The sequence below is a fragment of the Hemitrygon akajei genome, chromosome 9 (genome assembly GCF_048418815.1).
Source record: "Hemitrygon akajei chromosome 9, sHemAka1.3, whole genome shotgun sequence".
NCBI classification, from domain to species: domain Eukaryota; kingdom Metazoa; phylum Chordata; class Chondrichthyes; order Myliobatiformes; family Dasyatidae; genus Hemitrygon; species Hemitrygon akajei.
This window is the reverse complement of record NC_133132.1, coordinates 167171157-167198723: the sequence shown is the minus strand read 5'-3', so window position 1 is coordinate 167198723 and position 27567 is coordinate 167171157. Positions and strand designations below refer to the sequence as shown.

The window sequence follows — 27567 nt, the reverse complement described above, 5'->3', positions numbered from 1 at the left end:
GTTGATAGGGTAGTTAAGAAGGCCTATGGGTTGCTAGGCTTCATTAATGGGGGATTGAGTTCAAGAGTAGAGAGGTCATGTTGCAACTCTACAAATCTCTGGTGAGACCGCATTTAAGAGTATTGTGTTCAGTTCTGGTCACCTCATTATAGGAAGGATGTGGAAGCTATGGAGAGGGTGCAGAGAAGATTTAACAGGATGTTGCCTGGATTGGAGAACAAGTCATATCAAGCAAGGTTAGCAGAGCTGGGACTTTTCTCTTTGGAGTGTAGAAGAATGAGAGGGGACTTGATAGAGGTCTACAAGATTATAAGAGGCATAGATAGGGTGGATAGTCAGTACCTGTTTCCCAGGGCACCAATAGCAAACATCAGAGGGCATATGTACAAAATTAAGGGAGTGAAGTTTAGGGGAGACATCAGGGGTAAGTTTTTTTTAAATTACACAGAGGGTTGTGAGTGCCTGGAATGACAGGCTAAAACATTAGGGGTATTTAAGAACCTCTTGGACAGGCACATGGATGAAAGAAAAATAGAGGGTTATGGGGTAGTGTGGGTTTAGTACTTTTTTTGAAGGATTATATGGGTCGGCACAACATGGAGGGCTGAAGGGCCTGTACTGTGCCGTAGTTTTCTATGGTAAAGATTGATGGCACTATGCTAAGAAAGACTGGAATTTGCCTGCAGTGTTTCCAAGGCATAATCCCACTACTCCTCAATTTACAGGATCAAAGTGGCTGTAGCAGGCTGTATATGCCTGGGACCCAAGCAGGGTTGTAGAACAGAGGGATCTTAGAAGACAAGTACATGTTTCACTGAAAGTGGAGTCACAGGTAGACAGCGTGGTGTTTTGGTATGCTAGCCTTCAATGTTCAGGGCACTAAGGTCATGGTGACATTGTACAGCATGCTGAAACTGCACTTGGGAGTGCTGTAGCAACACACAGTGTGCTGGAGGAGCTCAGCAGGTCAGGCAGCCTCTATGGTAGGGAATAAAGAGTCAATAATTTGGGCTGAGACTCTTCATCAGGACCATGTACTGAGTTCAGTTTTAGTCTCCCTGCTATAGGAAAGGTGTTATTAAATCAGAAGGGGTTAATCAGAAAAATTTACCAGAACGTTAGAGAAGTTGGACAAGCTTAGAACACAGGAGACAGAGGTGATCTTATAGGGGTGAATACAATCATGAAGGGTTTACAGAGTGAATGCATTTAGTCTTTTTACCAGGGTTGGGGAACCAATAACTAGAGGGCATTGGTTAAGGCAGGGGTTCCCATCTTTTTTATACCATGGAGCTTTAACTTTAGCCAACAGGCCTGTGGACCCCAGGTTGGGAACCTCTGGTATAAGGCGAGGAGCAAAGGCATTGATAAGAGCTTCACATTACAACAGGCTACCTTTAGTTAGAAAGTGGTCATACTAATGCATCAACTGTCAGATGGATGGAAAGTGGTTCAGTCATGTTTTCATATGTCATTAAAACATTATAACTGTTCCTGACATTGAGTAACATGAATGACATTATGCAAAGTAAAATTATATTAGATAAATATTTAAAAAAATATTCAGTTAGGCCCTTTAATTTGTTACTGGCCAAAATTTCTTTCCCTTCCCACATGGCTGGAAGAGCTTAAACACACCAGTCTGTGGTTGTCTGAAAATAAGAACACAGATAATTCAACAGATGTTTAAAAACATATCAAGCTAAGAAAGGTCAAAGGAACATTCAAATTTTTGGTTTACATCCAACATCAACAAGGATTATCTGACTTGAGATATTAATTTTCTCTTCTACTTGACTTTTCAGTAATTTTCTCACCATAGGCTTCCTCAATGAGAGCACAGTATGGATTGATACCGGTTCCATTCTGCTTGGCCTCTTGTTCTCCTAACCGGAGAATATTTTCCAATCCATTCAAAGCAACCTGGACAATTTTGGAGTCCATGACTGTGAGTAAGTCACACAACGGTTTGATGCAGCCAAGTTCCACCAAATACCTTTGAAGAAAACAAAAAGTTTCCAGTTAAATGCTTTCAGCAAACAAATCACACAAGCAAATCTGAATATTCTCAAACTGAGCACTGTAAGGCAAACATTAGTTTCAAAGATGAGCTACTTAGCACCTTTACTAGGTGGAGCAGGAAAACTAAATAAAGTTCCAAACTTGTTTCTCACGACACCTCGTGGCACATCGAGCGGCAACCTTGTTGTTGCTTTAGCATTTGTGTTTTTTTAAAAAACATGGTCGAGTTGCTAGCTCGACGCTCAACCCAGCAGGGTGAAAAGTGTGCAAGGAGCCAGCCGAATTCGAACCTGGGACCATTTGCCTCGAAGTCCGTTGCTGATGCTACTGCACTACCAGTTGGTTTAAAGTTCCAAATTTACTAGTCAATTAAATATGTTAAATACAAATTTAGTCATTCATAACAAGCATTCACAGCACTCCTTTCCAGCAATAATATGAAGCTCAGATCTGGAAAAAATATTATCCTCCATTCAATTTTTGTCAAGAACATGGACAAAGAAATGTTAGATGATTAACAGATTAGAAGGAACAGTTTTGTATTCATGAATCTTATGTGAAATTTGATCAGTGTCAATTTGAACTTGGTGCCACTGAAACACAACTGAAGAATGAATTACCTAAAATTACTGACTACTGTCATGTACACACAACCCTGTAAAAGAATGAGCAACAATAGAAGACACCTGGTGTCTGGTTTTGCTGATAACAAAACACTATTTTACGTAATACTGCAACTTAAACCAGGTAAACCAAGGATTTGCAGTGTTATGCATATATAGAGGTATAGATAAAGTTCACAAACTTATTCAAACTCAGGTGATAAGTACAGTCTTACGATGCTATGTAAAAAAATTAGGTTCAGTTCAAATGCACAGAATTTGAAGTGAGAGATACTTGTAATGCAAACAAACAGGCGTCGATCTTCCCATTGTCCTCTGAATCCTCACACGAAATATCACCAACAGTAGCTTATCACAGAGATGTCCATGCCTCTCCTGAACATCTAACACATGTAGATAGATCCATGTCCACACCTGAACATCTAACACAAGTAGACGGGTCAAAGTCTGCACCTCTCCCGAAAGTGGAAACAAGTAGACAGGTATTTGCTAGCACTGTTTGCCCTTTGCACACTGATTGTCTGCCCTGTTGGTGTGATTCTGTTATGGTTATTGGATTTATTGAGTACGCCCACGAGAAAATGAATCTCAGGATTGTATGTGATGACATATGAGCACTTTGATAACAACATTTGCTTTGAACTTTATTTTTGCATTGAGTAGTACGTGCCTGGACCATCTTTCCGGGGTGCTGGTGAAAGCAGATACGATAGTGACATTTCAGAGACTTTTAGATACAGTCCATATGTGAATAAGGGATACGGAACAAGAGCAGACAGAAGAGATTATTCTAACTGTCATGACGTTTGGCACAGGTTTTGTGGGCTGAAGGGTCTGTTCCTGTGCTCTATTATGTATATCTTTTTCTTGCCATAGAGCCTTACTATTAACTGAAGTTGGGAACCTCTGCTTTTTGCAACTCAATGCATATAAATACGTGTGTGTGCGCTCGTTCTCCCATCAAATTCCTATTAAATACTCCTGCTGTTGTGTTAATCCAATGTCCTTTAGTTCTTAATTCTCCAACCTTGGAGGGGAGGAGAGAGGAACTGCACATTCACCTATCTATGCCTCTCATCATTTTATACATTTAAGTTGTCTCTTGCAATAAAACTGACTTCCTCAGGCTCTGTTCCAATGCAAACAGTGCTCTCTAATTCGTTAATTGCTTTATGTAGGAGCCATGTGTCTGTATTGTATTTTGCGTTGCATGTTTATTATGCGTAGTTAGTCATGTGGGTTGGGATGCTGTAGATGCAAAAAGTTTACTTACTTATTCACGCTTTGTCTTTAGTTCTGTCTTGTTTGGGTAGTGATAGGGAGCGGGCCGGGGGTAATATCTTCTTTTGCTGACCGCTTAAAATTACTTAAATTCATTTGAATATTTCTGAAAAGCTTTGGAAATGCTTGGCTTAAGTAGGTTTAATACACTAAGACTGTTTATATCACTAGTTTTAGTTTCATTAGCGTTTATTGCTTCAAGATGTTTTGGTAATTTAATAAAAAATGGAACATATTCCTTGACTTTGAAGCCTCGTTATCAAACCCAACCCAACCCCCAAACTTATCTGTAAGTGGTTTTGATTTGTTCAAGTAACCGCTACACATTATGCCCAATTTGCAATTACACAGATGATCTCTGGAGAACTACCAATATTGTCTCCATTTCTGAATTAATTGTTTTATTAACTCGATCAATTTTTGGGAACTGTTTTCAGGTCGCAATGTTTAATCTTGCCATCAGGAATGGAACTGGTTTAATTTGGCTTTGATGTTGGGAGTGTGGGCTGCTTTCATTAGGTTGCTTATAGCCTTAGCACAGATTGCACAGTTTAGTTACTGTGTAGTGTTATATACCCCTAGGGTTCATTTTTTTCCTATGGACTGTCACTTTAAAATGCTGGGAGAATGAGTCTGACTTTTGGACATTGTTTGAGCTGCTCCAGAGACACAATAAAAAGTGACTTGACTTGTCCTGCTGTTATCCTTTGACAACACACACAGAATGATGGTGCGCGACCCTTTATCAGCAGATTTTCTCATTTATCCTTTGACAACCTTCTTCATCGTCTACAATTCCACTAGTGTTTTTGTTATCTGCAAACTTTAGTAACCAGCCCCTCAACATTTGTCCAAGTTATCCCAACACTGATCCCTGCAGAACACCAGTGGTCACAGACCTCCAGCTGGGATATTATTCCTCTACCTGTCTTATGTAGGCAAGCCAATTCTGAACTAAATCTAGATCACTAAGCAAACTCAAGTGCTCTTCACAAATTATTTCCCTAATCACCTCAGCAGACCAGGACAAAATCTCTTCTCACTGCTACAGGAGTCTCAGCTCACACACAAGGTTCAAGAGCAGTTACTACCCGTCAACCATCAGGCTCTTGAACCATAAGGAGATAATTTCACCCAACTTCACTTGCCCCATCAACCAATGGATTCATTTTCAAGGACTCTTCATCTCATGCTCTTAATGTTTATTTATTTATTATTATTTCTTTATTTTTGTATTTAAAGCTTGTCTTCTGCACTTCTGATTGAAAACCCAAGTTGGGTTGGCTTTCACTGATTCTGTTATGATTTTTACTTTATAGGTTTATTGAGTATGCCCAACAGAAAATGAATCTTGGGGTTATATATGATGACATATGTACAGTAATAGTAATCTCACTTTGAACTTTACTTTTGTTCTTTTAATCAAAACAATGAGATGAGATGTTAGTGAAATGTTATATAACCTTTGATAGCGGATTTAGAAGACATAGGAGCAGAATTAGGCCATTTGGCCCATCCAGTCTGCTCTGCCATTACATTATGGCTGATCTATTTTTCCTCTCAGTCCCAGTCTCCTGCCTCCAACCCACCATATCCCTTCATGCCCTGACCAATCCAGAATCTATCAAAATCTGCCTTAAATACACAAAGACTTGACCGCCACAGCTGCCTGTGGCAATGAATTCCACAGATTCACCACTCTCTGGCTAAAGAAATGTCTCCAAGTCTCCATTCTAAAAGGACACCCCTTTATTACCCCTTAAAAGCTGTCTCCTCTGGTCTTAGACACTCCCAGCATAGGAAATGTTCTCTCCACATCCACTCTATCAAGACCATAAACCATTTGATAGGTTTCAATAAGGTCACCCTTCATTCTTCTAAATTGCAATGAATACAGGCCAAGAGACATCAAATGTTCTGCAAATGGCAAGCCATTTAATCCGGAATAATTTTCGTGAACCCTCTCCAGTTTCAGCACATCCTTTCTATATTATGAGGCCCAAAACTGCTCACAGTACTCCCAAGTGAGACCTCACCACTGCTGTATAAAGTCTCCTTACTTTTATATTCTAGTCCCTTTGAAATGAATGCTAACATCATATTTGCCTTCCTCACCATAGACTCAACCTGGAAATTGACCTGCAAATTTCACCTGGAAATTGACCTGCAAATTTCAGGGAATCCTGCACAAGGACTCCTATGTTTCCTATGGTGGGGATATCCAGAACTAGAGGGCACAGCCTCAAAATGGAGGGACAACCTTTTAGAACTGAGGTAAGGAGGAATTTTTCTTAGCCAGAGAGTAGTGAATCTGTAAAATGCTCTGTCAAAGACTGCGCTGGAGGCCAAGTCCATGTGTATATTTAAAGCAGAATTTGATAGGTTCCTGATTAGTCAGGGCATCAAAGGAGGCAAGTGTATGGGATTGAGTGGGATCCGGGATCAGCCATGATGAAATGGCGAAGCAGACTTGATGGGCTGAGTGGCAGAATTCTTCTCCTGTCTTATGGACTCCCAAGTCCCTTTGCACCTCAGTTTTTTGTATTTTCTCCCCATTTACAAAACAGTCCCCACTATTTCATTTCTTCTACCCAAGTGCCTTACCATACACTTCCCAACACTGTTGCACCTGCCATTTCTTTGACAATTCTCCTAATCTGTCCAGGTCCTCTGTAGCCTCTACTTCTCAGAACTACCTGCTCCTCCACCCATCTTCATACAGTCAGCACACTTTTCAACAAAGCCATCAATTCCATCATCCAAATCTTTGACATATAATGTAAAAAAGAATCAGTCTCAACACAGACCCCTAGTCACCGGAGCCAGCCAGAAAAAGATCCCTTTATTCCCACTCTTTGCCTCCTGCCAATCAGCCACTGCTTTATCCATGCTAAAATCTTTGGATAAAGCAGTGGCTGATGGCATTTCATTAAGTACCTTCTGGAAATCTTGATACTAGCCAGACTACAACTTCAATTCTGCAGCAATTTCCAGAAACTGTAAAACTAGTGTTACAAATAGCGAAAAAAACTATTTTTCATATGATTACACTAAAAACTTAAATTGTTGGTAAAAGTATGCACACTTATCATCACAACTGTTGTTAGAATTACCTGATCTGTTCTGGAGTTCCACCAGAAGTTGCATTTGTGATAGCCCAAGCAGCCTCCTTTCTGGTGCGGAATTCAGCCTTTTGAAGAACATCGATTAGCACCGGGAAAATATTTGCATCTATCACTGCCTGTTAAGTACAAAACAGAATACAAATGTTAATTAGGATTCAACATAAATGGTTAAGGAAATGCTTGCTCAAAGCAAAATTCTGTCCTGTCTCATCACTCCTCATTAAAGGTGACCTTTGCAAATACCAACATTTTGTTTGCAATCAGAAGTTTTCACAAGGATGAAAACAGTCCTGATGAAAGGTTGACTGCTTTTCCTTTCTATCAGGAGGTTCCCAAACTTTTTTTAAAATACCGTGGACCAATACCATTAACCATATAACAATCACAGCATGGAAACAGGCCATTCCGGCCCTCCTAGTCCGTGCCGAACTCTTAATCTCACCTAGTCCCACCTACCCGCACTCAGCCCATAACCCTCCACTCCTTTCCTGTCCATATACCTATCCAATTTTACCTTAAATGACACAACTGAACTGGCCTCTACTACTTCTACAGGAAGCTCATTCCACACAGCTATCACTCTCTGAGTAAAGAAATACCCCCTCGTGTTTCCCTTAAACTTTTGCCCCCTAACTCTCAAATCATGTCCTCTCGTTTGAATCTCCCCTACTCTCAATGGAAACAGCCTATTCACGTCAACTCTATCTATCCCTCTCAAAATTTTTAAATACCTCGATCAAATCCCCCCTCAACCTTCTACGCTCCAATGAATAGAGACCCAACTTGTTCAACCTTTCTCTGTAACTTAAGTGCTGAAACTCAGGTAACATCCTAGTAAATCGTCTCTGCACTCTCTCTAATTTATTGATATCTTTCCTATAATTCGGTGACCAGAACTGTACACAATATTCCAAATTTGGCCTTACCAATGCCTTGTACAATTTTAACATTACATCCCAACTTCTGTACTCCATGCTCTGATTTACAAAGGCCAGCGTTCCAAAAGCCTTCTTCATCACCCTATCTACATGAGACTCCACCTTCAGGGAACTATGCACTGTTATTCCTAGATCTCTCTGTTCCACTGCATTCCTCAATGCCCTACCATTTACCCTGTATGTTCTATTTGGATTATTCCTGCCAAAATGTAGAACCTCACACTTCTCAGCATTAAACTCCATCTGCCAACGTTCAGCCCATTCTTCTAACCGGCATAAATCTCCCTGCAAGCTTTGAAAACCCACCTCATTATCCACAATATCTCCTACCTTAGTATCATCGGCATACTTACTAATCCAATTTACCACCCCATCATCCAGATCATTTATGTATATTACAAACAACATTGGGCCCAAAACAGATCCCTGAGCCACCCCGCTAGTCACCGGCCGCCATCCCGATAAACAATCATCCACCACTACTCTCTGGCATCTCCCATCTAGCCACTGTTGAATCCATTTTATTACTCCAGCATTAATACCTAACGACTGAACCTTCTTAACTAACCTTCCATGTGGAACTTTGTCAAAGTTCATTAAGCAAGGGGTTTATGGAGCCCAGGTTGCAAACTCCTGCTTTTCATAGATGTTGCCTGACCTGCTGAGTTCTCTCAGCATTGTGGATGTTACTCTGGATCTCCAGCATCTGCAGAATCTCGTGTTTATAACATATTCATCTTTCATTGGAAGTATTTGCTCTACAGAGCTACTTTATGTTGGCAGATAGATATCTACTGAGGCCCTCCAGCATTGCTCATCTCCTAATTGACATGAAAGACACAAAAACAACTTTCCCCATTTCCTTAACTGCCCAAGAGTAGCGATTGACAAGTAGTCTACGTAGTATTTTTCCTAACTAATTAAGGGCTTTGTGTCCAGACTAGTTTCAAAGTCGTATTGAAGATATTTGTATTTGTTTTACCTTTTGTATTTAAAAAATGAAGCACAAGTTTCTTTTGAGGTATATTTCAAAATGTTTTACTTTGATAATTGTCTTACAATTTGTAAGACACAGCTGCATGTTGCAAAACAAGTTGTGAGCTAGTGAGATGCAGCTACAGTATTGCAAAAGTCATAGGCACCCAAGATTTGTTTATGTTTTCAGATGGTACTGCCTCCAGAGCCTTGTTCTCAACAGAGGCTGTCTGGGATAACCTGGAGAATTGGAGGCAAGGGAGACAGCCAAAGTCTGCAGAAGAACTGTGGCAAATTCTCTAAAATGCTTGGAGCAGCCTACCAGCCTACTTTCTTATAAAAATGCACGACAGTATACCCAAAAGTACTGCAGTTTTAAAAGGCAAAGGAGGGGTCACACTAAATATCAATTTGATTCAGATTTTTAAAAACTGTTTCCTGCTCTTTATAATAATTTTTTGTTATTTAGAAGCTTTTCATTACATTATTTTGAAATTTTGAAAGCATTGTCACTTTACAGATTTTCTTTAAACATGTGCCTAAGACTTTTGCACAGTACTGTAAGTAGGGAGTTTGAATTTGGAAAGCTGAGAGTTTTCAAAAAGCACAAAAACCTTGGCAGATACTTGAGCAGCAATGTTGAAATGAAGATCAAAACATTAAACTGAATGGTGCAAAAGATGCCTTGCGCCTCTGAAGAACTGGATCACTCCAATATCTGATGCCACTGCGTGCCTTTCAATCAACGCTACTAAACCAATTTTAATAATATCACTTTACTATGTGACAGTTTAGTGTACACAAACTAAAAGCCTACGTTTAAAAAGTAACGTATTAGCTAATTAAGTGCCATAAAGTAATTCCTAGCACCAAAATAAGTGTAACTTTAATCCTTATCTGTCAATTATTCGGTTCTAAACAGATTGAATTATGAGTGGATCAAGTTACACGGCGTATTATAACCGGAGCTGGCCAATTTACCACTGAACCTGTTGCAGTCACAATATAGAATGACCTTTAATAACCTTCTACAGGGCCTGTTCCTGTGTTGAAGTGTTCTTAAAGGCTCTAAATTAAGACAACATGTTAACAGGCTTTGTATTACCTTTGCAAATACAAAATAGAAGTAAAAGTAAAATACCTGGATTTGTGCTCTGTTTCCTGCAGTGATGTTTGAAACTGTCCAGCAAGCTTCCTTCCTTATAGATTCTTTAGGGCTGCTTAACAAATGAAGGAGGCAGGGCAACGCAGAGCAGTTCAAAATTACCTACGGAAAGCAATAATCAAATTACTTGTGAAGCATGTAAATTAAATTACCTGAAACCTATCAACTCCAACTAGGCAGAGAAAGAAACACATACAAAATTATTTAGTCTTCATGCAAAAGATACCATTAATTTCTATTTTCAGTGTCAAACATGACAGCTCACCTGCATAAGTGCGCCCCTTACCGGATGCAGAACTTGCAATGGTATTTGCATTCTGTTACTAACATCAAAATTGTTTGAAATTCAGGGATAATGAGGTTTTGTTATCTATATAATTAACAGAAATAGGAAATGCTCTCCATAAAAAGTCAAATCCCTATAAGATATGCTTCTCACTCATCTCAAACCACATTTTGTACAATAGATTTTGAAGTGTAATTATTTATTCATTATAAAATGTAAAACTATTTATGTATGGAAACCAGGCAGTCATTTTGTACCAAATTCAACTGAGTAAGTACATAAATTTATTTGCATGACATTGGTTGAGAAGATGAACTACTAGACCAGTACACCAGGGCAAAAGCCCATTCTTATTAAACAAGGCAGGCAGGCATTGGCTTAATATTTCAACTGAAACAAATAAGAGCTCCCTTAAACAGATACATCAGTCCAGATTTTTGTGTTTCTTTTAAAGATGATGCATTCTCTTTCAAGCCAGAAATATCTGTGGAATTAATATAAGTTATTGTCAACCCTAATTACCCTTGAACTGTGGCAGTTACGAAGACATAGACAAGATCATAAACTGATGCTGGAAATCCAAAGAAACACAATGCTTTCTCAGGTATGAGGAACTCAGGTCAGGATCCTGGAAATGAATAAGCAGTCGATGTTTTGGGCTGAGACCCTTCTTCAGAACTGGAAAGGAAGGGGAGAGATGCCAGATTAAAAATGTGGGGGGAGGGGAAGGAGGATAGCTGGAAGATGATAGGTGAAGCCAGGTGGGTGGGAAATATAAAGGCTGGAAAGGAAGAAATCTGATAGGAAGAAAGAGTACACCATAGGAGAATGGGAAGGAAGAGGGGACCCAGGGGAGGTGATAGCAGGTTAAACTGGATCAGGTTGCATGACAGGATTTTTCTTCCCTGAAGGGCATTATTGAACCAAATGGGATTTTATAATAATCCTTTCTTTGGCAGAAAAACTAGCTTTAATTGCAAACCAATCACTCATGGGAAATTCTTAATTTACTATTTCTAATCAAATCATGATCTTCTACACCACTATCAAGTCACCTTCTCACCCTCCTTTGCTTCAACAGCTCCAGATTCTACAAATACTGTAGCTAAAATATATCAATGGAACCATTCTAGTAAATTTCTTAGCATACTGTCTCCAGAAGCATCACATTCTTTCCTTAAGTGTGATCAGAATGGGATAGCTCAATATTGGATTAGAGTAAAGTAAACCTAGCAATTATAGGCCTGTCAGTTTGACATCAGTGGTGGGTAAATTAATGGAAAGTATTCTTAGAGATGGTATAATTATCTGGATAGACAGGGTCTGATTAGGAATAGTCAGCATGGATTTGTGCGTGGAAGATCATGTTTGACAAATCTTATTGAATTTTTTGAAGAGGTTACGAGGAAAGTTGACAAGGGTAAAGCAGTGGATGTTGTCTATATGGACTTCAGTAAGGCCTTTGACAAGGTTCCGCACGGAAGGTTAGTTAGGAAGGTTCAATCATTAGGTATTAATATTGAAGTAGTAAAATGGATTCAACAGTGGCTGGATGGGAGATGACAGAGAGTAGTGGTGGATAACTGTTTGTCAGGTTGGAGGCCGGTGACTAGTGGTGTGCCTCAGGGATCTGTACTGGGTCCAATGTTGTTTGTCATATACATTAATGATCTGGATGATGGGGTGGTGATGATATTAAGGTAGGTGGCATTGTGGATAATGAAGTAGGTTTTCAAAGCTTGCAGAAAGATTTAGGCCAGTTAGAAGAGTGGGCTGAAAGATGGCAGATGGAGTTTAATGCTGATAAGTGCGAGATGCTACATTTTGGTAGGAAAAATCCAAATAGGACATACATGGTAAATGGTAGGGCATTGAAGAATGCAGTAGAACAGTGTGATCTAGGAATAATGGTGCATAGTTCCCTGAAGGTGGAATTTCATGTGGATAGGGTGGTGAAGAAAGCTTTTGGTATGCTGGCCTTTATAAATCAGAGCATTGAGTATAGGAGTTGGGATGTAATGTTATCGTTGTACAAGGCATTGGTAAGGCCGAATTTGTGTACAGTCCTGGTCACCAAATTATAGGAAAGATGTCAATAAAATAGAGAGAGTACAGAGGAGATTTACTAGAATGTTACCTGGGTTTCAGCATGAACAAGTTAGGTCTTTACTCTTTGGAGCATAGAAGGTTGAGGGGGGACTTGATAGAGGTATTTAAAATTATGAGGGGGATAGATAGAGTTGACGTGGATAGGCTTTTTCCATTGAGAGAGGGGAGATTCAAACAAGAGGACATGAGTTGAGACATAGGGGGCAAAAGTTTAAGGGTAACACAAGCGGGAGTTTCTTCACTCAGAGAGTGGTAGCTGTGTGGAACGAGCTTCCAGTAGAAGTGGTAGAGGCAGGTTAGGTATTGTCATTTAAAGTAAAATTGGATAGGTATATGGACAGGAAAGGAATTGAGGGTTATGGGCTGAGTGCGGGCCTGTGGGACTAGGTGAGAGTAAGCGTTCGGCATGGACTAGAAGGGCTGAGATGGCCTGTTTCCGTGCTGTAATTGTTATATGGTTATAGTATACAATCATTATATTTCTTTGTAGTTCATCTTTCCTGTGCTTGATTGTATTGTTACATAGCTAGGGTGCCTAAGACTTTTACACAGTGCTATATTTGTCAATACAAGGACAGCAAGTTTGTAAATCTGGCAAGAGTAAAGGATGTTGGGAAATGCATCACAGGAGGAGTGTGGGACAGGTGGTAGAGGAGTGCCAGTGGCGGGGGCAGGAGATAGTGAGGGTGCAGACACACCCAGAGCTGAGACACGAGGTAAGGTGATTTGATTCGAAACAATTGATTTATTTACCATTACAAAATGTCTCTCTGGTGTTTCTCACTCCCTGCCCCTTTTCCCAACCATGATTCCCCTTCTCCTTGGCCCCAATCTCAGTCCATATCAGAATCATGTTTAGTACAGTGCAATACATAAAATTACCACAGTACTGTGAAGAAGTCTTAGTCTTATATATAATTAATAAAATGGACATTTTAATGCCTCGTTGACTTCTGAACTTTTGGATTGCAACAACTCCAGGACTCGATACTCAAGTTGCAGTTTGCTCACTACGATAAAGGTTAGTATAAACTCTTCATTCCTCTACTCTACCTCTAGGAACCTTAAAGATTTACTAATCTCTCAACATGTCCTGTCACTTTAAAGCATTAATTCAGATGATCCCCCACTATTTTTAGCTTTCACTATTTCTTTTTGCACATTTCACTTAAAGATAAAAAATGGAAGAGCTAAATAAATAATAGCACCCAACAGAATTGATCTCTCTCTCACCTGTGTCTGGATGTCATCTCCGGTAACTATATTTCCTACGGCTCTCAATGCGGGCGACACCACCTTATAATCATTATGCCTATTAAGCAAACAGCACAAATTTGCACAGATCTCCACATCCAAAAGCAAAATAGAGTTAAAAACAGTTGTGTTCAGCAGGAACGCATGCATAAATGAATACAGGTGTCCCCCGCTTTACGAATGTTCGCTTTACGCCGCTTCACTTTTACAAAAGGCCTACATTAGTAACCTGTTTTCGCATTACAAAGAGGATTTTCATTTGCGGAAATTTTTCTCATATAAATTAATGGTTCTCCGCTTTACGCCATTTTGGCTTAAGAAAGGTTTCATAGGAACACTCTACCTTTGTAAAGGGGGGAACACTTGTATTAAAATATTTCAAGTCTAAGTAAAATAATTTAGATAACATAATAAACATTTATATTAAACTATACAATATATCGGGGTTTCCAGGGAGGGGTAGCTGGTGAAGGAGCATATATTATCCAATCTGGGGAAGCACACTCCCCTTTGATCCCCACCAGAAACTCAGCTCTAGCCCATGGCTCCAAGTACACCACTTCCACAGGTGGGCTAAACCAGATGATGGTAGCTGGCAGCCTTGCACCCCAGTAAAAAATAGGGATGTACCTGTCCTAGAATGCAAAGAAAGCTCCAACAGACTGGGTGGACAAGATCTACAGTGAGATCCAACAGCCAAAGTGCATATTGCAACGCTCCGTGGAGAGCAAGGCACAAAAGATGTCATGGTCAACCAATGCTACCAAGAAAGACTCTAGTCTGTGATGCTTGTTTGTACCACTGGACCCAGACTTCTGAGGTTGAGAGCGGAACTGCCCCAGTGCAACGGCTTTTCCACTTTAAAAGCTCGTTGGACACGATGGACAGTGCCACAGAATATAACAGTTACACAAGAGAAACATATCTTTGCCTCATGTGATTACTGCATCTGTCAACTAAGATCAGAAGTTCACTATTAACAGCATGTAATTCAAGAAGTGAATTTGACAAGTTTGAGATTTTGATTGGGAATGGGATGTGGGAAGAAGCACACTATTTTTTTCAGTGAAAAACCACAAACATTAAATGATTTAGATAAAAGTATATTTTAGATAGAAAACCAAAGCCAATGAAAGGATTAAGTCAGCAAAAATGAGCAAAAACAATTCAAGACAGAAAATCCGGTTGCTTACATCAAAAGCTCCACTAATCTCCTACAAACTCCCGAGTCAATGACTATTTGTATTTTCTCATTGGGTCCATCAGAAAGATAAGAAAGGGCCCAGCAGGCATCGGCCAAAACATCAGGATCACTGCTAAATAACAGTCTTGATAACACGTTCAAACAAGGTGATACCTAAAACAGGTAACACAAATGGTTAGTGAAATACTGATTAAGCAACAACACAATGGAATATTTTTTCTTGGGCTTTTAGACTAGCGAAGAGATCAAAACTAATTATTTATTGAGATACATTGGGGAAAAGGCCCTTCCCGCCCTTCGAGCCACACCACCCAGCAATTCCCAGATTTAATCACAGACTAATCCTGGGACAATTTACAATAAACAATTAACCTACCAACCAGTGCCTTGATCAATCTGGATCAGAGCCCCATCTAAAGGACGTGCAATAGAATGAAGAAATAGCATATGAACTTTGAAGAAACGGATTATTTCTGGAAAAATATGCTGCCTTCACCTTTGAAAAATATTGGTCAAAATGTAAACCCAAAACCCAAATTAGAACATAGAATCCATTTTTCTGTTATTTTGCTCAAGAGTTGCTTATGCAATGGTGCCTTTCCTGAGAACTAAACGTGAACTGGTTTCTCCATAAATAAGTCTGTTTTCTTCAGCTATTTATATCACATTGCCTCATGTCTAGTTAAGATAATTTTTTCAATTGCTTGAATACTCACCCGAATACAGCCCATAATTAAACTAATGGATATTTATTTATTGAGATATAGCGTGCAATGGGCCCTTCGAGCTGAACCATCTAGTAACACCAATACCCACACCGTCACATACAAACACCTTACATACATACAGCAGCAGGAATTGAAACTGTGCCACCTGTGCTGTAGAGCCCTGGGCTAACCACTACACTGTATTCAGTCATTAAAAATACCACTGTGTGTGTGTGTGTGTGTTTTTTTTTACAGAAGTGGTTTGCCATTGACTTCTTCTGGGCAGTGTCTTTACAAGATAGGTGACAGCAGCCATATCACTATTCTTCAGAGGTTGTCTGGTGTCAGTGGTCACATAACTAGGACTTGTGATATGCACCAGCAGGCTGGAGACTGTGTGGAGATACGTCTCTACCAAAGGAGGTGCAAGGCACTCCATCCCTCCACTAGCCTGCAGGTGACCCTTGGGCAAGGTGCAGCACCTGCTTAGCTAAACACCCACACCCCCCCACCCCCAAATCAAGGTCATGAGAAGCCATGGGAGTAGGTGGTGGATGGTTGTATGAGCAGCTGGTGCACATCACACTGTATACCATTCTAAAATTATCTTCAACTTCCAAATCAGCCCAATCCTCAATGTCTCACAGGCATTGTTGGATTGGGGTATAGAATTGTTATTTTTCTTGTAGCTTTAACTTTCCTACGCTTGCTTGTATTTTTATATGATCACCTATATATATATGTACCGTAGATGTCGGATTATAAGCCGCTACTTTTTTCCCACATTTTGAACAGCTTTGAACACTGCGGCCTTTACTACGGTGCGGCTAATGCATGATTTTTTTTCATGCCGCCAAAAACATTTTGCCTTGTAACAGTAGACCAATAAAATTGATGAGTAGTTCACAGAGGTCCAATGAAATTGTACGATAAATCAAGCGCACTTTCACAATTAAATTATTGTAAATCAGTCATTTGTACTCACCCTCATCAACATGGAAAACACTCGAAGAAAAGCATTGTGCTGCCTTTATGGCAGTTATTTAGTTTATAATATTTTCGCTTAGTAATTCATTTGTTAGTATTTTCTAGTTAAAGTTAGAAGTGTTTTAAGTACCCGGTATATTTGTTTTCTGTACTACATCCTGGGATGCTATGACGTCACATCCGGTTTCGCCGCGTCTTGTGGGAAATACCGGTTTACGATAAACGGGAAGGTGGGGGGCGAGCGGCATTAGATCCGAGCGAAAACGCTGCTTTTAAGTTAAAGGCGATCAATAACTTTTCCTGGTAGGCTGCAGTATATATATTTTTTACCAGTCGTTAGGAGATATTGGAATGTTGTTCGTGCACTGTTCAGTAAAAAAGTATACGCAACGTAATTTGTGTGTTACCAATACGTATGTATATTTAAAAGTAGCCGCGTTACAGGCACGGTTCGAAAAAATGCATTTGCAATATGTATTTGTTTATGTTACCATATGGATTTAATTAAAAGTTAAAAAATCCTCACGTGTAATATCTTTCTGTGTAAATATCTCATATTACAACGTGGGACACCTGCGGCCTAAAATCCGATGCGGCTTGTACAAGTACAAAATTGATTTTCTTTCTAAAATTAGAGCCAGCGGCTTTTAATCAGGTGCGCTCTGTAGTGCGAAATCTACGGTAATTGTTTAGTGAATTTTCCATTAATTATGCTGCAGTTGCTTCTGTATTTTTCTAAAAACATTTTGGTTTTCAGCAGCAAGTATCATGCTACTTGGATCTGGCTATTTATTGGCAATTGCTATCACTGGAATTTTATCTTTAGTCAGAGTGTAAGAAGACCATGGCCACTTTCTCTGTTCTCTTGATGCTTCTTGCTCTTTGTTCCTGAAACACTTAACAAGATGACTCATGGTGACAACAGGTCTCATGCCTCATTCCTGAGCCTCAGGATGGCAACGATCCAAGGCAGTTTTGTAGAGTGCAGCATAACCCTTGCCACAAAACTAACACTGAATGTTAGAATTCTAAACCCATTTCAAATAATTAAAGTATTAAAGACAAAAAAAATTTCATAAACTAAAAACATTACACTCAGATCTCATGAATGATCCTGGAGTTGAAACTGTTAGCTGTTTGAAGTGTTAGCTGTACAAGCTAGGGTTAGTAAGTTGTGGGTATACTATGTCAGCCTGGAAGTGCAGTGACAACCATCACATTCTCAGACCGTGTTGGTCACTGATACAAATGGCATATTTCACTGTTTGCCTTGATGTACAAATGACAAAAAAAAACACTTCAAAATCTGTTTTTCTGTACGTCTGACAATTAACTTGGGGCATCTGCATTAGCATGGAAATGCAAACTGCTGTCTTTGTTGTGGGAACATATTTACAGATAATTACCAGAACATTGTTTGCTCATATAATTATAATAAATAAGCAAAGATACTACCTTTTCAAAATCTGGGGGTGGATTCTTGCCCCTGCACAAGTTTGACAAAGCCCAGACAGCATTCCTTGTTGTAGTAAGTCGATTAGACTTGGTTAACAACCTGTAGGTAAAAAATAAGATGTATCAAATTGAAAAAAACTTTTGTATTCAATTCCATTTTGCAAGATCCACAGCAATATGCAGTACTGTGCAAAAGTTTTAAGCACTTATATAAAGCTAGGGTGCCTAAAACTTTTGCACAGTACTGTAGTAATTTTATGTATTGCACTGCACTGCCACCACCAAAAAAAAACAAATTGCATGACATATGTGAGTGATGATAAAGCTGATATGGGGCTCTACTGTGGACTGAGAGTGGGAAGGGGGCAAGGAGAGGGGAATTATGATTGGGAAAAGGAGGGAGAGGGGAGGGAGCAGGTAGCACCAGAGATACATTCTGTAATTAACAAATAAACTATTTATTTGGAATCAAATGACTTTGCCTGGTGTGTCAGGGCTGGGTGTGTCCACACCCACACCACCTCCCACCGCTGGTACTCCTCTGCCACCTGTCCCACACCCTTCCCACAATGCTCCACCTTCACCATTCCCAACATCTTTTAATCTCTCCATTTCAAGTTGACAAATACAGTACTAGACACCCTAGCTATATGTGGCCAGGTCTTTTGGACAGTACTGTATAATTGTACATTTGATCAAAATGGATTCAATAACATCATTAATTCATTAGTTGACTTGAATATCATATGTAATTATTTACTGCAGTAACTGATTTAGAAATACTCTAATGTTCATTGAAACCTTACAACAACATGATGCAAGCTCACAGCTTTAAGCCACTTTATAGCCATGTAGTTTTGATGGCTAACCTCTATAAACTTACTGTAAAAGGGGTGGAAGAATTCCACAGTTTAGCACAAAGTTTCGGCATTCAGCATTGTCACCTGCAATATTGCCTAATGCCCAGACTGCCTAGAAAACAATACAGAGGCATGAATATTACGTCGGCAGTTACATTTCAGTTAGAGCAATTAAGCTATATTGCCTCAGTTTCTTTTTAAATGCTACATTAGACTTGTAACACGGACTCTTCTAGAACAAGCTTAAAACTTGAGCCAGTGGGCACCAACAGGACAAATAAACATGATTATTAGTCTGTCTTTTTTCAGTATGCTTTCCTAATGTAAAAAGCAGAACATATATGGTACATCTTACTTTTCCACTAATAATTTGGAAAATACTAATGTTTTAACTCTAAGTAGCAGAAAATTTCAGTCCTTCAAAATCTAAACTATATTTTTATATAAGGTAAGAAAAACACTTAGTTTTACATTTCTGTTTTACACTTCAAGTTTAATTATAGCCATAAGGGTAACAGAAGAACCAAACCATTATCTGAAAATGAAGAACACTGAAAAGTATTTAGAACAAAGGGAATACCTGCTCCTGAACATCCTCGTATTCAGAATTAAGCAACTGAATGAAGATTGGTACAGCATCAGCTTGGATAACAACCTTAGTATGGAGAAATGTTCCAGAGGCTATGTTTGTTAAAGCCCATGCAGCCTCAAACTGGGGAGATAAAATAATACAGGTTAACAATCCATGGAAATATCTTGATACTTTTCTCTCTATTACATGAATCTTAAGGTAGAAGCTGCTCTTTCTTTCAGGTTATATTCATGGTGTTCAGGATAATATAAACACTTGAATTACCTGCAAAACAATGCATTGTAAGAATACAAAATAGATCAGTTACATGAAAACACATTTCTAGAGTACTAACGCTTACAGTTTGGGCTGAACTGTTATAGAACACTACAGCACAGAATCAGGCCCTTTGGCACACATAGTTGGTGCTGAAACACTAATCTGACTACTCCCATCGACCTGCACCTTGATTACAGCCTTCCAGTTCCCCTCACATTCCCCTTAAACATTTCACCTTTCACCCTTAACTCGCAACATCTAGTTGTAGTCCCGCCCAATCTCAGTAGAAAATGCCTGCTTGCATTTACCCTATCTATACCCCTCAATTCTGTTTACGTCTATCAAATCACCCCTCAGTCTTCTACATTCTAGGGAATAAAGTCCCAACCTATTCAACCTTTCCCTGTAACTCAGGCCCTCATATCCTGACAACATCCTTGTAAATTTTCTCTGCACTCCTTCCATCATATTTATATCTTTCCTGTCAGGTGACCAAAACTGCACGTAGTACTCCAAATTAGGCCTCACGTAACATCCCAAATCCCATACGTTGATCTATGAAGGCCAATGTGCCAAAAGCTTCTGACTATCTACCTGTGACACTACTTCAAAAAATTTTTAATCTGCGTTCCCAGATCCTTTTGTTCTACCATGTTCCTCAGTGCCCTACTGCTCAGCAACACCTCTCACTTATCTGCATTACATTTCATCTGCCATTTTTTAAGATGGTCCAGATCCCACTGCAAGCTTTGATAGTCTTCACTATCCATTACACCCCCAATCTCAGTGTCATCTGCAAATTTACTGAACAAGTTTACCACATCCAGGTCACTGATACAGATGACTAACAACAACAGACCCAGAACCAACCTCTGCAGTATTCTACTCGTTAGAGGCCTCCAGTCAGAGGCAACCATCTACTATCATTCTCTGGCTTCTCCCACAAAGCCAATCTCTAATCCAACTTATTGCCTCATCTTGAATGCCAAGCGACTGAACCTTCTTGACCAACCTCCCGTGCAGGACCTTGTAAAAAGTGCCTTGCTAAAATCCACATAGACAACATCCACTTCCTTGCCTTCATCCACTTTCCTGGCAACTTCCTCAAAAAACTAAGACACTATTTACCACTCACAAAGCCATTGTGACTATTTCATATCAGTCCCTTTCTATCCAAATGCTCATACCTGGATCTTTATAATATCTTCCAATAACTTCCCCACAACTGATAATCAGTCTCACTGCCCTATAATTTCTCAGAGCCTTTCTTAAACAACAGAACAACATTAGCTATCATCCAATTCTCCAGCACTCACCAGCTGCTAAGGATGTTTTAAATATCTCTGATGAGGCCCCTGCAGTTTCTGCACCTGCCTCCCATAGGCTCTGAGGAAGCACTGTGTAGGGCCCTGGGGATTTATCCATCCTAATTTACCACAAGACAGCAAACACCACCTCCTCTGAAATCTTTATAGGGTTCATGACCTAGTTGCTGCTTTGCCTCACATCTGTAAATTCAGTGTTCGTCTCCCGAGTAAATACAGATGCGATCTGTACAAATCTGTAGTAACGTCCAACGATTCTCCTTCACCTTGTCTGCTACAGCAATCACCTGCCTTCTTTTAGCCCTCATGTTTTCCTTCTATAGTGTTCTCTTGCATTTCTTATACACTAGTACCTCATTTGACCCTACCTGCCTATACCTGCTATGCACCTTTTTCTTAACCAGGACCTCAGTCTCTTTCATATCAATGTTCCATAAATCTGTTATGCTTGCCTTTTATTCCAACACGGACATAAAAACTCTGCATTCTCAAAATTTTATTTCTGAAGGCCTCCCATTTACCAAGTACACCTTTGCCAGAAAACAACCTTGCCACACTTCCAAGATCGTTTCTGATACCATTAAAATAGGACTTCCTCAATTTGGAATCTCAACCCGAGAACCAGGCCTATCCATCACTAGATGCAAAGCAATCTCCTACAAACCTCTGTCTCCTGCCCTGTTTCATTCCTTCTCATTCTAGTATTGCACTCTCTCTAGTTGGGACTTCTATGTACTGATAAGGAAGCTTTCCTGAACATATTTGACAAACTCTTTCTCATCCAGCCCATTTACAATATGGGAGTCCTAGTTAATATGTGGAAAGTTACAATCACCTATCACAACCTTATTTCTTTCAAGTCTGTGATCTCTCCCCAAATTTGCTGCTCTAAATCCTGCGGACTGTTGGGTGGTCTATAATACAATCCCATTAATGTAGTCATACGTTTCTTAATCATACCCATAAAGTTTCACTGTCCTGACCACTGCCATGACATTTTCCCTGACTAGTAATACCACCCCTGCCGTTTAATCTATCACATCTAAAACAACGCAACACCAAAACATTGAGCTGCCAAACATGTCCCACTAATGGCTACAACATCATAATTCCACATACTGATCCACGCCTTGAGCTCATCTGCCTTTCCTACAATACTCCTTGCATTGAAATATACTCAGCTCAGAACATTAGTCCTACATTGATTGCTAACCTTGTATAAAGGGCTCAACCACATATTTCTCAACAAACACCCCACCATCTGTTCTGGAGCTCTGGTTGCCACCACACTGCAACTCAGTTTAAAAACCCATGCAGCACCTGCAAATTAATTTAAATACTCCCCATCTAGCAAACCTGCACACAGGTCCCACCTTCCTGGATGAGAGCCCAGTGATCCAAAAATCTGAAGCCCTCCCTCCTGCAGCAACTTATATGAAATTGTAAAATAAGGGTGGAATAAAAATTCAGGTCAGTGCAACATACATTAAAAATGCTTGCAGCTAAACTGAAGCATGAAAAAGCATACATTTTTCTACACCTACAAGCAGACATACATGACATGTAATAAAAAGTGCTCCAACTTTTCACGTTTCCCTTTTCGTGCACTATTACTGCCACATGTAATGAGGTGCTGTGCAGCATCAAGTAAACAGAGGTAGCGGAAGAAATCAATGCACAATATATAGAATAGCAGCTATAGAGAAAGTGCATTGTAGGTAAACAGTGTAAAAGCCATGACTACATTGGAAGATCAGAAATTCATCACTAGCATTTGAAAAATCTATTCTAGAGTCTGAAAACAGCAGGATAGCTGTCCAATTCTTTACTTTCTACGTCCAAATCCATATTCAAGTATGTACCTTCAATATTTAATATTCATGCACTTCAGTTCATTATTTATGTATGATTCACCTGTAGATTTTATCCTTGCCTTCATAAGTTTGTGTGTTTTGTGTACTACTGTGCTTTATACCTTGGTTCAGAGAAAACATTGTCTCATTTCTATATACATTATATGGTTACGTTATACACACATATATAGTTAAATTACAATAATTTAGACTTGACAAGATTTATACAGCATTCGGGCAAGGACTGAACCTGACAAGTACATTCAACAGCCCTGTATCATTATGTCTATCACATCAACATCTTGGGATATCCACGACTGAAAGTTCAATGGCTCCAGTAGCGCCAAGAAGATTAAAAACTGGTTTTCTGCAGTCTGGGCATCACCTCCCAACATCCTAAAATCTTTCCATCAAAGCACAAATTCAATTTTGTTCACATGGCTGTTAAGTATATAGCTTCAACAAAGCTACATATATACAGGCAAGTGAATCTTGTTTGATTTGTGCTTTGAAGGCGATGGAAAAATTTTCAGATTTATAATTAGCTCACTGATCTGGTAGGAGGTATTTAGAACAAAGTCTTAAAGTAGAGCAGAATAATAAATTTCCTCAATATGTTCAATTGTAGCAAGTGATAAGGATACATCAACATTTTTCCCTGTGCAAACATTTGCTACATTAAATAGGAAACAAGGCTAACTGTTGTATGCCAAACACTGTACAAAATTTGTTCTGATATTAACAAGTGCACTCTCATCCAGCAGAGCCAGTGGCTCCATTAGAGTTGCCTTGCTACATAGAACAGCAGCAAGACAAAAAATAAACTGGTAAAGGAAACAAATTCTACACTTCAAAATATACTCACTTGGAGGGTAAAATTCTCATTACGCTTCAAGAATTCCACAAGTCTTGGAACAATGCCTGGTGTATTTATAACCTCATCTATAGGAGGATTAGGCTCTAAAGAGAAAAACGGCAAAACCAAAAATTAAAATCTGTCCATCATTCCAATTATTGTTTTATGACCAATAGATCACAAATGTCAGAAACATACCAATGTATACTGTATATAATATACATAATGTATATAAACTGTGGCCACTTCATTGGGTACACCCACCCATTAATGCAAGTAACTAATCAGCCATTGTTGACAGCAACTCAATGTATAAAAGCATGCAGTCATAGTCAAGAGGTTCAGTTATTATTCAGACCAAACATCAGAATGGGGAAGAAATGTAATCTGAGTGGCTTTCACTGTGGAAAGTCTGTTAGTGGTTTGAATATCTCAGAAACTGCTGATCTCCTGGGATTTTCACACACAACAGTCTCTAGAGTTTACAGGGAATGGTACGGTAGGATTAAAAAAAATCCAGTGAGCAGCAGTTCTGTGGGTGAAAATGCCTTGTTAATCAGACAGGTCAGAGGAGAATGGCTAGACAGGTTCAAACTGACAGGAAGGCGACAATAACTCAAATAACCGCGTGTCACACAGTAGTGTGCAGAAGAGCATCTCTGAATGCACGTGTTGAACCTTGAAGTGGACGGGCTACAAAAGAAGACCACACTAGGTTCCAACCCTGTACCTAATAAAATGGCAACTGACTATAGGGTAAACATAGAAATTTACTCAATGCTTTAAGCAAACAAAATCTTGAAGTAATTACAAGATAAGCAATTACATGGGAATCAATACTATACTGAATGCATATTAAAATGCATGTAATTATAAGACCTGTGAATCAAGTGTTGCTGAAGAAAACTCAGAAGCTCTTACAAGTCACAGAACTAGGGATCAACAAAAAATGTTGCTTTTGTCACTAACAGCGGATCTTGAAAAATGACTAGAACATCAATTCATTGTCAAAATGTAAGTCAGGATTTCATTGCTACATTTAGGGTTATAATTTAAATTTGCAGAATCCATCCAGAGTATGGGACAACTGCCCAATTCTTATAAAGAATGCCATTTCCTCCATTAACAAATGGAGGAGGTTTGTTACAAATATCAGGTACTGAAGAACGGGAAAAACAAAAGGCATACAAGCAGGAAAGGGCAGCGTGAGATAAAGTAGCTAGTTTTGGAAAGAAAATAGAGGCTTTTATAAATATGAGAAGTAAAATAATTTAAACAATGGAGGGAAAGAATCAGTTGGAGATGCTTAATGAGGATGAAGCTGATATGAATTAGGATCAAGACAGGAAAAGAAAGAACTAGGAAATATAGATGGAAAGGAAGTAGACAAATTCTTAAGGAAACTCAATCTTCTGATCCCAGGTACATTGTAGGATGGCAAGGGAAAGTAAGATTTCAAGTTGTCCAGAAAATAAAGTTGCCTAAAGATGTTGGTAACCAGATCTTAATCTGACTAGACAGTTAGATCACTCAGGTTTAGGCAAATAAACAACTGATTATTTTTAAAAATGCATTGACCTGTATACCCAGGTCAATGTAAAAATTTAAAAGCACTTACTGAATGAAATAGCTCTTAACCACATCTAGTTACCATAGTTACCATTTAATAAGTATTTTCTATTCAAAAAAAATTCTTGTGAATATTAAACAAGTATTAGTTTAGCAATGTTGTTTACTTGGATTTTTAGAAGGCCTCTGACAAGGTGCCACACATGAGGCTTCTTAACAAAAGGTACTACAGGAAAATACAGCATAGATAGGAGATTAGGTGATTGCTAGGTGGCAAAGACTGGGAATAAAGGAGGCCTTCTCTGATTGGCTGCTGGCGACTAGTGGTGTTCCACAGAGGTCTGTGTTCAGACTGCTTCATTTCACATTATACGTTAATGAATTAGATGAAAGAATTGATGGCTTCATGTCCAAGTTTGCAGATGATATGAAGATAGGTAGAGGTGCAGGTGGTGTTGAGGAAGCAGGGAGTCTGCAGAAGATCTGGGAGAATGGGCCAAGAAGTGGCAGGTGAAAACAGTGTAGGGAAGTGCATGTCATGCACTTTGGTAGAAGAAATAAAGGAGACTATTTTCTAAATGGGAAGAAAATTTAAAAACTCAGGTGCAAAGGTACTTGGAAGTTCTTATGAAAGATTCCCTAAAGGTTAACCTGCAGTTTGAATCGGAGGCAAGGAAGGCAAATACAATGCTAGCGTTCATTTTGAGGAGACTAGAATACAAAATCAAGGATGTAATGTTGGGACATTGGTCAGACCACACTGTGTTGTTTTCGTATTGAGAGTCCTTTTGGGCCCTTTATCTAAAAAACTGTGCTGGCATTGAAGGGGCTCTGAGCCTGTACTTGCTGGAGTTTAGAAGAATGAGGGGGAATCTTATTGAATCCAATGAATATTGAAAGACCTGAATAAATTTGATGTGGAGAGGATGTTTCCTGTTGTGGGGGAGTCTTGGAACAGAAGGTTCAGCCTCAGAATAGCGGGTCATCCATTTAGAACAGAAATGAGGAAAACTTTCTTTAGCCGGAGGGTGGTGAATTCATTGCCTGAGATGGATGTGTAGGCCAAATGATAGGGTATACTTAAGGCAGAGGTTGATAGGTTCTTGATTAATCAGGGCATCAAGGGTTATGAGAGAAGAAAGGAAAACAGAAGGGGGGTGTAAAAGTATTATATTATGAGTCTGCTCTGCCATGATGGAATAGCAGAAGAGACTCTATGGGATGAATGGCCTAATTCTGCTCCTATGTCCTATGGTTTGAATAAATAACGTCACTGCAGTGGGAACTTGTAATATGACCACTTTTCTTAGCAATTTCTTATAATAAGGCTACTACCCAATCCTATCATTGCACAAAATTAAGTCAGTCTCTTCCCCAGTTGGCTCTTCACATTGACGTTAGGAACTAATCCAAAAGTGTACATTAAATCTGTACTCCAAACTCAATTTAGAACTTTGACTTCCCTAGCTTACATGAAATGTGGATACATGTGGTAACTGAAATTTGATATAAATCAGATAAAACAGAATGGAGAGCATCTAAAAGTACTACAAAAGCTGAGAATTTAAAATAAAGAGTCAAATAAAATCAAGAGTCAGACAATATCTGTAAAGAGATTGCTCTTTTGAGCAGACAGCTAGAAGCATAAACTCGTCTACCATCTATGAATGCATCAAGTATCTCCAGCACTGTTTTTATTGGAGAGACAGAACACAATCTAAGTGGCTACTCTTTCTACCGGAGTACCACAGAAAAGCGAACAGAGGACAGACACGTCATATCCTTTCAGATAGCAGAAGTTAAGGAGGGTAATTTAGGATAATTATAGCGTATTTTATAAATTAGAGGCACTCATCATAAAACCAAAACACTGGAAACCTTTAAAATAAACTGCAAGACCTCAAGTTGGAGTACTACATACATTTCCAGGTGTCAAAGACCATTAAGATATAGGAGCAGAATTAGGCCAATTGGCCCATTGAGTCTGCTCCACCATTTCATCATGGCTGATCTACTTCCGGCTCAGGCTCAATCTCCACCTTCTCCCCATATCCCTTCATGTCTGACTAAACAAGAATCTATCAACCTCTTCCTTAAATATATCCAATAACTTAGCCTCCACA

The 27567-nt window shown here is 39.3% G+C and overlaps 1 protein-coding gene across 1 annotated transcript in view; it reads right to left on the bottom strand.

Moving 5' to 3' along the window:
• kpna5 (karyopherin alpha 5 (importin alpha 6)) overlaps positions 1-27567 on the bottom strand; it is a 54463-nt gene that overhangs the window by 10940 nt on the left and 15956 nt on the right. Inside the window, exons 5-13 of the mRNA XM_073057448.1 lie at positions 23885-23979; positions 19572-19703; positions 19015-19103; positions 18132-18231; positions 14972-15135; positions 13758-13836; positions 10106-10231; positions 7040-7167; positions 1818-1996 (exon numbers count right to left, since the gene is read on the bottom strand). Of these exons, the coding sequence (XP_072913549.1) occupies positions 1818-1996; positions 7040-7167; positions 10106-10231; positions 13758-13836; positions 14972-15135; positions 18132-18231; positions 19015-19103; positions 19572-19703; positions 23885-23979 (1092 nt within the window). The remainder of the gene's footprint in view (positions 1-1817; positions 1997-7039; positions 7168-10105; positions 10232-13757; positions 13837-14971; positions 15136-18131; positions 18232-19014; positions 19104-19571; positions 19704-23884; positions 23980-27567) is intronic.